Below are 16,357 nucleotides of genomic sequence, written 5' to 3' on the forward strand. Positions count from 1 at the left end.
ACTGTATACTCTTTACAAATGACTCAAACAATGGTAAAATAGGTACCGTATTTTTCGGACGATAAGGCGCACCGGATTATAAGGCGCACTAGCAACGACCGGCTAATATAATGGATATTTCCATATATAAGGCGCATCGGACTATAAGGCGCACTGGATTATAAGGCGCATTTAATGAAACACAACTCGGATGCGGTACTGTAAGTCAAATTTTATTCAACTCTTTAGCAATAACCATAAAATGGTCTATAACAATAACTCTTAACACTGTTCAATTAAATACAAAACCAGACACTCACTTTTTCACTTTATTCTTCAATAACTCTTAACACTGTTCAGTTACCGGTGAATACCGTACAAAACCAGACACTCACTTTTTCACTTTATTCTTCTCCCGCAAATCCATCAAATTCTTTATCTTCAGTGTCTGAGTTTAACAATTGGGCGATTTCGGCATCAAGCACGCCCGTATCCCTCTCATCATTCTCATCAGTATCCGAGTCAGGCTCGTTGCTGTCATCGGTACTGGTACTTAGCTGTTCAGTGATAATTCCGGACTTCTTGAAAGCTCGGATTACACTGGTGACTGATACCTTCGCCCAGGCATCCACGATCCACTGGCAGATAGTGGCGTAACTCGCCCGGCGTTGCCTCCCTGTGTTGGTGAATGTGTGTTCGCCTTCTGTCATCCAATGCTCCCACGCAGCTCGCAGTTTAACTTTAAACGACCTGTTGACACCTATATCTAGTGGCTGCAGTTCTTTGGTTAATCCACCCGGAATGATGGCAAGCACCGAATTAGTTTTCTTCACTTGGGCTTTGACAGTATCTGTCAGATGGGCGCGCATGGAGTCACAGACCAATAGGGATGGAGATTCGTGGAAAAAGCCACCCGGTCTCTTGACGTAAACCTCTCTCAGCCACTCACTCATCTTCTCCTCGTCCATCCAGCCCTTCGGGTTAGCCTTGATGATGATGCCAACCGGAAACTTTTCTTTTGGCAGAGTCTTCCTCTTGAAAATTACCATGGGTGGTAGTTTCTGGCCATTAGCCTGGCAACCGAGAACTACAGTGAAGGATGACTTTTCGTTTCCTGTAGTGCGTATAGATACCGTACTGGTCCCTGTTCTCTCGACAGTACGGTTTACAGGGATATCAAAGGTAAGGGGGACCTCGTCCATGTTGGTGATGTGCTCTGGTCGGATTTTCTGTTCATTGATCTTGTTCTTGCAGTAGGTATGGAAAATGGCCAGCTTTTCTTCGTAATCCTTTGGCAGTTGCTGTGACATAGTGGTTCTTGTGCGGATAGAGAGATTCCGCCTTTTCATGAAACGGAAGCACCAAGAGGGACCTCCTCGAAAGTCGTTGATCTCCATGTCGCGTGCGATCGCTGTTGCTTTGAGTCGAATAGAGACAGTAGAGACGCTTCTACCTGCGGTTCTCTGTTCAATAACCCACTGTTCAATTTTGTCCTCCAACCGTGGCCATCTTGCTTTGTTTCCTCGGAAACTCAGTTTGGTCTTCTTTACCTGGCGCAGGGCATCTTCTTGCTTCCTCCACTTTCGTACCATTGATTCATTAATGTTGAATTCTCTCGCAGCTACTCTATTTCCATGCTCTACTGCATGACTGATAGCCTTCAGTTTGAAATCCGCTTCGTAAGCATGTCTCTTAACAGGAGCCATTTTTGGGGCAGCGGGTATACCGTAGAAAATGAACGAATGAATGCGCACACCTCCTGACTAAGATGGCCGTAATGCCCAATCCAAGCAGTGCAGCTTCGTGAGCATTACGGCCATCTTAGTCAGGAGGTGTGCGCATTCATTCGTTCATTTTCTACGGTATACCCGCTGCCCCAAAAATGGCTCCTGTTAAGAGACATGCTTACGAAGCGGATTTCAAACTCATCGCTATCAGTCACGCAGTAGAACAACCTGAGAGAGGTTTACGGTACGTCAGTTTACGGTAAGAGACCGGGTGGCTTTTTCCACGAATCTCCATCCCTATTGATCTGTGACTCCATGCGCGCCCATCTGACAGATACTGTTAAAGCCCAAGTGAAGAAAATGAATTCGGTGCTTGCCATCATGTCAACAGGTCATATATAAGGCGCACCGGATTATAAGGCGCACGGTCGATTTTGTGAGAAAATTTAGGCTTTTACGTGCGCCTTATAGTCCGAAAAATACGGTAATATGCAAACAATGCTTTCAGGTACAGGTAGCCTGCAAACGCACTGTATAAGATCATTTGGTAAATGGAAACTTTTATGGAGTGGAATACAATGTCTGCCATTGCTGATGACCTGAAAAAATGTCTAAAGGTTGGAAAAGCTGAAATTGACTTACTATGATGAACAGACCAGACCGCCCCTCCCCATTTTATGTCCCAAAGTCTGCATCTCAAGCAGCTATTATAATCTGCCATTGAGAGACCTCACCAAATTTATCTTGGCTCGTGGCCCCTTATAGCAGCCCTGCAGAAAGTTCTTCCATTTAACAGCCTGTTACTCCCTCCCTGTGATTTGTGGACAGAGCTAGAGAAAGTGTCCTCAGTATAGAAGAGGTGGCAGCCTTTTTAGGAGGGCAGGAGGCTGAAGGAGTACTGTGATTGACTGTACCAGCAGCTGGAATGTGAATCCAGAGGGCAGACTTTCCATTGGTCGCAGCCACTGCCGGGGACTTGGTCCTGCACCTAGACAAAAAGCTGTGTGCAGATTTGGAAACCCTTCTCTGGGATACTTAAGCTATTTTGGTGGTGTTTGAAACTTCACCGTGCAATAGGGTTGATCACAGACCGCCAGACAGAATGTGATGTGTTGGATGTTGCACTAAATTGTTTGAAGTTCACATTGTATAATGTGTTTTGTAGGACCCGTTGAAGAATTTGGGTAAAGCAATAATTAAGGAGGAGGAGCTAGAAGAAGAAAGACCGGAACCAGAAGAGCTTGACTGGTGGTCAAAATACTATGAATCTCTAAGAGAAGAATCAGACCAAGTAAGTGTGCATTGACTGTCCATAGATGATAGAACAAAAAACATTCATTTGAACTTAAATTTATGATGTGAGCCTAGGGTAATGGTAGTAGGGAATGATTACAACCCCAGTTTGTAATTTTGTAGCTGTCTGTGTCCTTGCTTGGAAAGTTTCCTTTCACTTCCTGTCCTGGATACACAGAAGGAAGTGAGAGGAGATCCCTGGAACAGGCATAGCTTTTGGAAATTTCCTGTCACCTCCAGTTGACATGTATACTGAAATCTTTTTGATTGGTATTTTTTTTGGTATTTCATTCGGGTACAGTAAAGAAACAAAAACCTCAGCTGCATTAAAATCTCCTGCTATACAACGAAACACCTTCCCTTCTCAGGAGGGGAAGGATAACAGAAAATTCTTGGGCATCACAAAGCCCCAGAACCTAGGGAGAGTACCGCAGGTCTCTGTGCAAATGTTCCATGCTTAAAGTTTATTTAAATCCAAAACAGTTTTTTGTTAGCATTGGATTGAGTAGGAAAACATTAAAACCACATCAACTCTTTTTAGCTGTCTGTGCTCCCTTACATACAGCATACTGTATTCCAGGTTCAAGCCGAGACTTCCAGTCTCATATGTGGAACACAGCAGAGCCTAACACAGAGGCGTTCAGCCATTCAGAGAAAGCTATGTATTCCATCGATGAATACAAAGCTACCGCTGATTGGCTAAGTCAGAGAGGTGGGCTGATGTCACAGCTAGCCCAAACTAACTATGAAAAGTCTGTCAAAAGATGGAGCTCTTCTTTAAGGGTAATTTCCTTTACTTCCTGGCCAAAACACACAACAGAAGAATGCAGGCTATTTTCAAGAATGAAGGGCAAAATTAGATGAAAATATCTGATGAGCATCTTGAGAATTCATTGAGAATTTCTACCACGTCCATTAAAACTGATACTGATGCATTCTTTTATCAAAAACAGTGTCAAATATTGCACTAGTTTTATGTTGCCCTCTTTTACTTTTATAATAAAAAATATTACATAAAATTTCGTTTTATTACTTGCATAGGTGTGTTATTTTATCAGTGATCGTTAACTTGTGATCTGCCCGACTTTTTCTGCTCATCAGCTATCCTTATTGATAGTGTATTTTTTTGTGTGACCCAAGACAATTCCTCTTTTTCCAGTGTGGCCCATGAAGGTCAAAAGGTTTGACACCCCTGGTATAGGGTATTACTCAGCAAGAAATGATGGTGCTAGGTGAAAGATATACAAATCGCAAACAATCATAGGCTGTCTTATAGACAGGGCAGGGGCTACCACTGGGCAAACTAGGCAGCCGCCTAGGGTGCTCTGCTGCCTAGGGCGCCCGGCCACTGGTGTTCCTACTCTCTTCTCTCTGCAGCAAGCAACTAAGTCTCAGCATCGGGAAGCAGTCATCGCTCTGTTCGCACATAGTGTTAGAGGTGTAGCAGCAGCAGAGGACTGTGTCTGTGTCCCGACTCCCAAATAAATGGAAGCAAGCAAACATTTTTTGATAGGCACTGATAGGTTGCATTTGATGGGCGCTGGTGAGGCTGCGTTTGATGGGCGCTGGTGAGGCTGCGTTTGATGGGAGCTGGTGAGGCTGCGTTTGATGGGTGCTTCATTAAAAAGTAGTGATATACATGAGCAGGTCAAAGGGGGTGGAGACAAGGGGGGGCGGAAAAATGAGGTTTCGCCTAGGGCAGTGATGGTGAACCTTGGCACCCCAGATGTTTTGGAACTACATTTCCAATGATGCTCATGCACTCTGCAGTATAGCTGAGCATCATGGGAAATGTAGTTCCAAAACATCTGGGGTGCCGAGGTTCTATTGCACCAGCCCTGCTTATAGATATGAATTCAAGTTTATTGAAAGCCATTTTTATGTGTTGGATAGTGTGAAAGGGATAGACATGTGGTCAGGTTTTGTTTTTGCTGTGTATGTCTTCCCCCCGAATTACCCTCTGTATTTGTCCTGGTGAAAATTGTCACTGGGACTGAAGGCAAAAGAAAATTCAACATTAGGAGTTGTAACCAGAACAGGTTTAGAGGAAAATCTTTTAATGGAGACCTGTTTTGGTGACAGTCTAAGAAGATATGTTCCTCCCTTTGGTGAGAGTTGCTTTCACTTCCTAATGTGCCTACAGGACAAGAAGTGGAGGGAAATCTCCCCTATGGGACATAGATGACAAAAATACCTAAACGCGGTTGTAATTCTTCTCATCTCCTTATAAAATGAAATGTTGTATTTGAAATAATCCTATCTGGAACCTGATACGTGTGCCTAAAAGGAAGACTATAATGCATGATTTCACTCACCCCCACCTTGCCACATCTTCTTATGCAGTTCTCTTAAGCAAGTGATCCCTCATACACTGATATTTGGAAAAATGTATTTCTATGGATTATTTTATTTGAATTGGTATTATTTGCAAAGTAATTATGCATTGAAATGTGTGCTCCAACAGTACTGCATATTGCACAAAGCTACCAAGATGATCCTTGGGTAGGCAACAGATGGCCATAGTTCCTGGCAACGCACCATCATCACTGGGCCATGTGCTAATGAAAGAGTTAGTTTAACTAGTTTGTGGAATCCATTATGGGTGCTTTATCTCTTATCTATTTGTGTTATAGATGAACGTTGCTGAGGAGGATGAAGAAGCAGAAAATGAAGCAGGCAAGACTTATTTTCAGTATTTAGTCATTTTATTATGCAGGAGAATGTAGATCTTTATTGTTAGCTGGCAGTTCCAGCAATTACCCACAAGGGTGATGTGAGATTAATTTTGGGCTTGTGCCAGCTCCTTTGCTAATAAGCTTTATTTTGCTGGAATAGCACATTTAATTGCACCTCTAAATACCCAGCACAACAGTATCAATACATAAAAAATTATTCCCCAAATCCCCAACTTCATTTTATTTTCTAATATGACATTTGCCTCTTAAATGCCGGTCTTTGAAAATTTATAAAACGTGTGCATTTTTATCGTACGAAAACGAATATTGTTGAACTGGGTGGACGAAGGTTAGCAACTGCAAGTTGGTAAATACATCACCCAGACTCTTTCCTACTCAATTATATAAGAATAAAGGGTGTCCAAGCCAGGGCATCACAAAGCCCAGGCACCTAGGGAGAGTGGCCCAGGCCTCCTTACAAATGTTTAAAGTACATTTACCAACTGGTATTAACAAATGGAGCATGAGTTTCCCCCAGATTTCGGTTGACACCTTCCTAAAACTACTACATGTATCTGGAGCTCAATCAAAGCCAACATTTACTATGACTTTTCCATCATTCTTATATATCCCCATGTTTCTCCTAACTTCTGGGTCTAAGCTCCTCTTCTTGCTGCCTGAAAATGTAAGCATTTAGATGCGGACATGTTCCACACATTCTCAGGATTACATGTTTTTGGAAGTCAGTGGTGCATTTTGCTTCCACATACCTAGTGAACTACCTACCCTTAGCCCCTGAAATTGCCTTTTTTTGTTCTACACAACATCCCAGGTATTAAAATTTCAAGGGGCAGAAACAATCTCCTCATCATATCCCTTGTGGTGTGGGAAAGCCTTCTACGTAAACAGGGGCGGACTGACAACTCATGGGGCCCCCGGGCAATAGGAGATTATGGGGCCCCCCCAGGCAATCAGACATTATGGGGCCACACAGTATACACAAACACACAGTATACAATAGCACAGTATACACAGACATGTTTCTATTGGCTGAGAAGGTAGTGGAGAGGTGGGGCAGCTATAATCTCTGGATTTTTAGACCAAAAGGATGTCGGTAAGGGACATTTCAGAGACAGATGTAAAAAAACAAACAGACAGATTTTTACATACTTTCCCTGGTTTTACTGAGGCTGTCAACCCTGATGGGGCCCCCTAGTGGCATGGGGCCCTGTACATCAATGGATTTATCTAGAACGATCCACTATCTCTCTGTTTATAGAAAAGTTATCCTATGTTTTTCACATGGAATGGGTGGAGGCTTCTTTGCATAAGGAACTACAGGTCCAAAAGTGTGGTTGATGTTTGGGAATCTTTCATCCAAACTTTGCCAGATAATGATATGTTTTCTGTATATTCAATGGTATCAACTTGGATTCTTACCAATTGACAATCTACAATCCATTTAAACTGAATTATACCTCCCAATCTACCGATTGAGGCCTGCTCCCTTTTCTTTCATTGTTACTTATTAGACCAAAGGCCATTTATTAATTTTCATCCCTAGACCAGCATTGTTAGTTTTTTCTCAGACGATACTAGAAAACTGTTCATTGTTTTTCTTACATTGTCTAAATATTGCGCCCACTTTCATTGTTAACCGGCCGCATCCACTTGAAAAAAAAAGTACTAACGCTGACAGTAATGCGAACATCATCACACCAAGCACATCATCCAGAGACAGATTACACTAAGCAAGCAGTCAATGCTTGGGGAAAATACACTGGAATATCACCAATATACTGTAGATTTTATTTGCTGACTGATTATCATCATGTGATTGCTTAGAATAACACATGGTGGGTTAATGGGCACATTTTCAGATGGTCATAAAGATCCAGACTAATCCCACTAAATGTGGGTAAAGTGAAAGCGTGCAACCAAAATATTATGTGCAAAAATTGGATATGATGAAACATAAATATGAATGATATTAAAGTCCACACAGTGCTCCAATAGGTGAAACCGTGATGTCAGACACTCAGAAAAATCACTCTGGTGCTTCTGTTCAGAAGATAAAACAAACAGCAACGATTCGTGGTGACGTCAAGGTTGGAGCACCAGTTCTTGACGTCATCACGCACCAGCTGGCTGGCTTGAGCCGCGGCTGTTTGAAAGTGCTGTTTTACCGTTCTTTGGATGTCAGTACCTACGAAGTTTCAAATCAATTTTAAAACTGGAGTACTGCTCCATGAAGCCTTTCTTTTTATCATTTGATATGTTCCACTGTTGAAGATTACTGGGAAAGAGTTATTGCCGTAATTGTGAGGAATATAATACCACCAGAGAGCCCGATGTATTGACACTCATCCAGGGATCACTCAGCTTAGGAATACTCCTCCAAGGGCTCATCCATTGCAGGGATCCTCTCTATACATCGGGCTCTCTGGTGGTATTATATTCCTCACAATTACGGCAATAACTCTTTCCCAGTAATCTTCAACAGTGGAACATATCAAATGATAAAAAGAAAGGCTTCATGGAGCAGTACTCCAGTTTTAAAATTGATTCGAAAATTCGTAGGCACTGACATCCAAAGAACGGTAAAACACCACTTTCAAACAGCCGCGGCTCAAGCCAGCCAGCTGGTGCGTGGCGACGTCAAGAACTGGTGCTCCACCCTTGACATCACCATGCAACGGCGCTGTTTGTTTTATCTTCTGAACAGAAGCACCAAAGTGATTTTTCTGAGTGTCTGACATCACGGTTTCACCTATTGGAGCACTGTGTGGACTTTAATATCATTCATATTTATGTTTCATCATATCCAATTTTTGCACATAATATTTTGGTTGCACGCTTTCACTTTACCCACATTTCTATGAGGGAAATATTTAGGTCACAGCACCATTTTTTGTTGTTTTTAATTTTTTTTGTCATTTTTATGTAATTTTTTGCCAATTATTTGTAATTTCACGAATTCAGGGGTAGCACAGATATTTCAGTATACACATGTAACCCAATCAAATAACAGAAGGATGAGATATGTACAGCTCAGTATCAGACCACAAGCCTTCAGGCTGTAAGCAGATGCCAGTGGGGTTTACATTACAAATGTGGATGGATGCCCAACTATATGTACAAATGCCATACTTTATTGTTGTATTATAGCTTCCAGTGCTTGTATTACAGAGGGAGTCAATATCAACGCCTTAGATGCTGCAGAGGAGGTGGAATATGTTGAGGTGGAAATTGTGAAAGCAAAAAGGAAACCAATTTCCACAATAAAGGTATGTTTGTGTCTTACTTCTAATATGGTTTATTGTATTACTGTAATATTCGTTTCTATAGATGTTGCAAAACACTCAAATACCTAAAAAGCTTTTATTTCATTAACAAAGTAACTGTTATAAACAACTATAAAAACATGAAAAAAATCTACAGATACTGTTTAAAGTCTCATCAAGTATGATCCACCACTGACAGTCAAAACAATTACATGAGCATTTTAATTACCTTATCATCATCACCAAAGCATGTAAACAATGTAGTAATTGAATTCACTTCTTAACCTAAAAATTTGACTATCATAGGAAGAGAAGATTTGTCTTTGGCATGTTTTTCATATTTGCAAAATGGTTTCACTCAAAAAGGGGAATAACCGGGTCTCTGGAGATAGACTGGCGCAGAGTTTGTGTTCACTGGTTGTATTTAAAATAAAAGTTTAAATAAGAATTCAAAACGTGGAAACGCACAGGCTTTTTATTGCAGAGACATACCACACTCACCGGCCACATTATTAAGCAGACCTGTTCAATTACTTGGTAACACAGATTGCTAATCAGTCAATCACATGGCAGCAACTTAATTCATTAAGGCCTCTTTCACACGGGGCGGATCAGTAAAGATCCGCCCCGTGATGATCCGCTCGCTCAGCGGGGATCGCTCCGTTGTCCCCGCTGAGCCGGCTGCGGACAGGGCGGTCCCCTGTCAGTGTCAGCTCTCCGCTCTCCTCTATGGGGATCGGACGAGCACGGACCGTGTGTCCGTGTTCATCCGATCCGCTCTGCAGACGGACAGAAAAATAGGATTTTCCTCCGTCTGCAGAATCGGACCATTGCGGAGGCGGACAATAGCGGGTGTCTGCGGATGCTCATCCGCAGACACCCGCTATCCCATAGGGATGAATGTATGGCCCGTATTTCATCCGCAAACGGATGGATGAAATACGGACATACCATCCGCATGTGTGAAAGGGGCCTTAGGCATCTAGACATGGTGAAGGTGACTTTCTGAAGTTCAAATTGAGCTTTAGAATGGGGAAGAAAGGGTATTTAAGTGATTTTGAACATGGCATGGTTTGAGTATTTCAAAAACTGCTGATCTGGGATTTTCACACACAACCATCTCTAGGGTTTACAAAGAATGGTCCTAAAAAAGAGAAATTATCCAGCGAGTGTCACTTACGTGGACAAAAATGCCTTGTTGATGTCAGAGGTCAGAGGAGAATGGGCAGACTGGTTCGAGATGATAGAAAGACAACATTAACTCAAATAACCACTTGTTACAACCAAGGTATGCAGAATACCATCTGTAAATGCACAACACAATGAACCTTGAAGCAGATGCACTACAGCACAGACACTCCTGTCAGCTAAGAACAGGAAACTGAGGCTACAGCAGCAGAAGACCACACACCGGGTGCCACTCCTGTCAGCTAAGAACAGGAAACTGAGGCTACAATTCGCACAGGATCACCAAAATTGGACAATAGAAGATTGAAAAACCGTTGCCTGCTCTGATGAGTCTCAATTTCAGCTGCTACATTCAGATTGTAGGGGCAGAATTTGGCATAAACAACATGAAAGCATGGATCCATCCTGCCTTGTATCAACGGTTCAGGTTGGTGGTGGTGTAATGGTGTGGGTGATTTTTTCTTGCCACACTTTGGGCCCCTTAGTACCAATTGAGCATCGTTTAAAGGCCACAGCCTTCCTGAGTATTGTTGGTGACCATGTCCATCCCTTTATGACTACAGTGTACCCATCTTCTGATGGCTCCTTCCAGCAGGATAATGCACCATGTCACAAAGCTTAAATCATCTTACCACTGGTTTCTTGAACATGACAAAGAGTTCACTGTACTCTAATGGCCTCCACAGTCACCAGATCTCAATCCAACTTGGATGTGGTGGAGAGTGAGATTTGCATCATGGATGTGCAGTTGACCAATCGGCAGCAACTGCGTGATACTATCGTGTCAATATGGACCAAAATCTCTGAGAAATGTTTCCAACACCTTGTTGAATCTATGCCATGAAGAATTAAGGCAGCTCTGAGGGCAAAAGGGGGGCCAACCCGGTACTAGCAATGTGTACCCAATAAAAGTGCCCGGGTGAGTGTATGTCTCTACTGCAAGAAAGGGTTCTTACCTGCCAGTTTGCAATCTTCTTTACAATGTACACTAAGCTGCATATACAGAGCTCAGTGTACAATTTTGGCATCTGCCATTATAAATGTCCTGTGCAGGCACGAAGCTATGTCATTCTGGTGAGGCCAATGGAGATGGCCAAAAATCCGAACCTGGAAGAAGATCAACTGGTCAGGGAGCTCATAAACGTCACATCACTGAAATAGAGGTGGGTCTAGTTCAGCTTTAAGCTGACATTTTTTTTATATTTGGCGGAGGTTTTTGTAAGCTGTTGCAAAGAAAAGGATGCTTTCCCTTTTAAAAAAATAAAAATAAAAATCAAATTTCAAGTTAGGAAAAGCTGAAGCCATTTATTTTCTCTGCTTTTCAGCAGAGTTTTATTTTTACTGTTAAATCAACTGTAATAAACCTATCACTTTTTCCTATTTATGTGTATATTTCACATAATTTCAGGACACTGGATCTACAGTAATCTATTATTTTTGAGAAAGGAAAACTGGAAAATAAATTTTCCTTGGTACTATAACTGACTTTAAATAACACTTGTCATTGGAGAAATATGAAGGCAGCTTTTTCTGTTTTCTGGCTGTCTCTGTACTAATGATTCAGTACTTACTGAGTCACCGACCAGGAATAAGCATGTAAGCAGGTCTCTAGCTGTAGGCATCAGTCCACTAGGTGCCTACAGAATTACAGGGTTGTTCCAGAGGTCTCCTATTTCAGTCTATATCAGCTCTACAACTCTTGCAGACTTAAGCTGTCTGTTAACGTGTATAGATGGTGGTTTGAAAACCTTCTGCTACACCATCCCCCTGGTTTAAAGTAATATAGACCCATAACTGACTGGAAGAACCTACATCGTAAGGACTTTAATTAATTTTGTGTTTCCATTTGAGGGCTCCAGCAGCCCAGCTGAATGCCTTGGTCCCACGAGACACCCGGAGGGCCACTTCTGCCCCTAACCACCACTAGGGATGAGCCGAACACCCCCCTGTTCGGTTCGCACCAGAACCTTCGAACGGACCTAAAATTCGTACGAACTTTAGAACCCTATTAAAGTCTATGGGACTCAAATGTTTGAAATCAAAAGTACTAAATTTTAAAGGCTGATCTGCAAGATATGCAACAGACAATATCAGCAATAAAGGGGTATCTTCAGGTGTATACTATGCTGGAGGCACACAACACCCACTTTAACTCCTGCAGATGCCTGTATTAGAGAACACCAGCAATAAAGGGTAGATACAGGTGTATATTGTGCTGGAGGCACACAACACCCACTAACTCCTGCAGATGCCTTAATTAGAGAAAAACAGCAATAAAGGATAGATACAGGTGTATACTGTGCTGCAGGCACACAACACCACTTTAACTTTAAGATGCCTGAGAAAAGAACACACTGTCCCTGCCTATCTAGCTCTTTCCCTGCACGCCGGAACACACTACACAAGGCCACCGCACTGGCAGCCTTATATAGTGTGGGGTGTGTACTAAACCCCTGAGATATAATTGGCCATAGGCATCCTGCGATTGGCCAAGCATGCGGGGTCACTGTGCATGCTTGGCCAATCATGAGCCAGCAATGCACTGCGATGGCGTAGTGCATTGTGGGCCGTTCATGCCACACGAATTTGGTGCGAACGGTCCACAAAGTTCTGAATTTGCCGAACGGCCGATGTTTGAGTCGAACATGCGTTCGAGTCGAACACCGAGCTCATACCTAACAAACACCACTCGCAACCTGACCATATTTACAACATGTACCTTATACTCAGGTATCTGATGTGAATACTTCAGGTCCCAAATTGAAAGACCCAAAGTTATTAGATTAGCATGATAGCCATACAACTATATTTTTTAGAACAAGGTGGTCAACAATGGCAACCCGTAATCCTTTAAAAGTTTTTATTTTTATAAAAAGGCCCTGGAGAGTTCAAGTAAACCCTGGGAGTTGTGCAATGATGGGACTCCTTATTCTTAGTACTGTAAATAATAGAATCACATCTAAACTAAACAAGCCCATATTTTGACTTGAATTTAAAAGTGAAGATTTGCTAGATTATTGGAAACATTTGGAGACGTTAATTGTGCCTAAGCAGTATCCAACAAACCTACCTTTTGTCTTGAATTCCTCCTGAAAATAGCAGTGTACTTACTGAATGCAAGGGTACCTAGGGACTCCCGTGCCTCATATGCTCATAGCTACATTATATATCTTCAGTGAGAGATCTAAGGCACTGCTGCCTGTGACTGCTAATCTCAGGAGATTTAAAGTGTAATTTGGTGAAGTCACTACTGCACTGCTAACTTTCACTTTGCTGACAGCTCTGACATAAGGACCCTAAACTTTGCCTCTATTAATATGGCTGCCTCCTTACATAGCGAAAAAAGTATGGTAAGAGACAGTAATGTGAAAAAAGAACAGCTACAAGCAGACTACTTGTACTACTGGGGACTGGTCTTTTGCTCTTAGCTAAGCTATGTACTGTGGCCAGATAAGGTTGATGATGTAATCGTCCTCTTGTTACGCACTGCTGGAGGACAGAGTATTCCACATCCACTGCTGATTGGCCAAGTGGCCTGATATTATGTGATAGTTTCACGCAGGTTTAGGCCGACCTGAGTTTGGCCCGAACCTTAGCTCATCCCTACTTTCAACTTGCCTTTTTTTTTGGCAAACCTTCCAGAGATCAATTCTTCTTAAATATTTCTGCATGTGACTTTCGCTTTTTTTTTTAAATGCTCGCTGGTCCATATTATTGCCATATTATTTAATATAGCAAGCTCTGGTGCTGTCATCTTCTCACTTTGGTGCTCAGTGCTTTGAGCCATCACGTGCCATCTTCACATGAAATGCAGAGCTATTAACCCTGCATTATACATGAAGGAGGCAGGCATGTGACCATGGCCAGTAGGTCCTTAGATAGGAGGCTTTGCGGGAGAGATCACAAAATGGAGGAAGCCTACAGGAGCAACAAAGTATTACTCCTTATCTCTGCACCCCTAGACCTAATGAGCGGTTAATCCTTTCAGTGTTGGGGGGTGGTCCAACTGCAAGGGTAGATTTCCTGTAGTTGGATTTTAACACATAATAGTATTCATACGATGCTGATCTCTTGTTTGTGTCTCTAAAAAATAAAATGTATACAACCCCTTTAAATTAACAGCAACACTTTTTTTGCAGGTATACAAAGGAGAACTGGAAGATGAGTTTGACAGGTTTGAAGATTGGCTGTATGTGTTTCCTCTGTACAAGGGCAAGGCGATGGATGATGAGGATGCTAATGAAGATGATAATTTTATGGGAAAATACAAGGTGTGTTTAGCGATGTGTGAGCTGCAGTGTACCATTCTTCAGATTAGAGAACCAACACTGATTTCCTTCCTATAATTGTGCTCTCTGTAGGGCTCTTTCTATATCTACCCATCTGGGCAAGCCACTGATGAGTACCAAATAATGAGAGGCGTCCCAAGAAACCGGCCAGTGAAAGTACTTGTCCGCATTTACATAGTCAAGGTATGTGACTTGCATTAGCTGGTGGACTTTACACATAATTCAGGTAAAGATTGACCACACTGCTCTTTAATTCCTTTGCTTAAAGTGAACCATAAAGGACAAAGCAACAGGTTTACCTTATGTATGTAGAGCCATTTTATTTCATTTTTTGGATGGAGTGGGGAAGGGTTAGACCTTCTGTCAGTGTCCCATGTGGGGATGATTTGACCTACCATCTGAAAATGAGGGGAAATCCAAAATTTTGAGTTATCATTGGAACAGGAATATAGGGGGATTTTTAAATGGCAATATTTGTTCCAATGACAACTACAAGACAATTTGACCTAACTTTGCAAAGATTTTCTTGTACTTATGGATCTGTCTGTATTAGAGAAAATTAAGGGAAATCTTCCCAATAGGAGCCAAAAAAAAAAAAAAAACAGTAACAGGGGTCTTGAGCATCCCCTATTCTAAAACAAAAAAAAAAAGCTGTCCTTTACATACAGTATACTTTAAAAGCAGATGCAAGGAAGCTAATCACAAATGTTGGGCGTTATATCTGATTCTTCAAATAAGATTGCTATTTTGGTCCTCAGCATTATTATAATAGCTTTTTATCTAGGTTCTGCCTCCAGATTAACAGCCCAAGTGTACTTAAAGCTAAATGCCTGGTATGGAAATTTTCCAAATCTTTTATTTATATTAAGGTCAAAGACACACGAAATACAACATCCATAAGAAACATAAGCACAGGGCATCATGGTATGCAATGAACTGAGAAATCCCACGTAACATATGTGTGGTGTACAAGTATAATTAAAGAACAGTTAGTCTCTGAAGCGTCACCCAAACCCACCTGGGGGCCTTGAGTTTCACCAGAGTGAGGAAGCGTAATAATTATAATGGGCTCTAACCCAAGCTGTAGTGGGAGGTATCCTACTGCCTAGGGGACTCTTGACCCGCTGGATGGTTCAGTGAATCTCGTCCCTCATTTCTCATTTTCTGTAGAAGCAGAGCAGCGTAGGCCATGGGGCTCTCGGTAGGACCCTCTACACCCAAGACGCTTGCCACAAATAGAAGAAGCAGAGAGAGAGAGAGAGAAAGGGAAGGGGAAAGCATGAGATGGGGGGGGGGAAGGAAGGAAGGGGGCCAGGGGCGCAGCCAACGCGCCCAGCTCCAGTCGTGGGCGCAGGCCAGTACCTCCTGCCGTCAATCACCCTCCAGTCCGAGCAACAAACGTTCTCTAAAGAAATAGAAGATTTCGAAATCTGTTTTGGGTGGCGTTTTGCTTTAATTTTTATGTTTCTGGCGACAGATATTATTGTAAAGAGATATGGGCAAGTAATGTAATATTAACTTTGTTTTTTATCATAGGCAACAAACTTGGCTCCAGCTGACCCTAATGGAAAAGCAGATCCTTACATAATAGTGAAAGTTGGTGAACAGACAATGGACAGCAAGGAGAGATACATACCCAAACAGCTGAACCCAGTGTTTGGAGAGTAAGTAGCATGAACTATAAATAGGATATTGCTTTAAACAATATGTCAAGGCTTATAAAAGATATCAGTAGCACAAAAGTGTCACTGATCCCAGTGCTCAAATGGAAAAATAAAATCAATGCACTAAAAGCTGCTATTATATGAATAAAAGAAATTATAAAATTGTGCAAAGACAAAAAACTGAGAAAATTATCCCAGCATTAATAGCGCAAAGCAATATACCTGAAAGTATGCAGTGCAATACATATACAGGATAAA

The 16,357-nt window shown here is 42.0% G+C and overlaps 1 protein-coding gene across 1 annotated transcript in view; it reads left to right on the forward strand.

Annotated features, from left to right (window-relative positions):
• The window catches only part of LOC143935273 (fer-1-like protein 4), a 195,606-nt gene that overhangs the window by 141,333 nt on the left and 37,916 nt on the right, over positions 1-16,357 (forward strand). The window contains exons 31-36 of the mRNA XM_077459016.1: positions 2,872-2,997; positions 5,633-5,675; positions 8,864-8,961; positions 14,286-14,417; positions 14,508-14,618; positions 15,972-16,099. Coding sequence (XP_077315142.1) covers positions 2,872-2,997; positions 5,633-5,675; positions 8,864-8,961; positions 14,286-14,417; positions 14,508-14,618; positions 15,972-16,099 — 638 coding nt within the window. The remainder of the gene's footprint in view (positions 1-2,871; positions 2,998-5,632; positions 5,676-8,863; positions 8,962-14,285; positions 14,418-14,507; positions 14,619-15,971; positions 16,100-16,357) is intronic.

The sequence above is a fragment of the Lithobates pipiens genome, unplaced genomic scaffold, assembly GCF_037356315.1.
Source record: "Lithobates pipiens isolate NorthernLeopardFrog02 unplaced genomic scaffold, aLitPip1_a1.2 Scaffold_28, whole genome shotgun sequence".
NCBI classification, from domain to species: domain Eukaryota; kingdom Metazoa; phylum Chordata; class Amphibia; order Anura; family Ranidae; genus Lithobates; species Lithobates pipiens.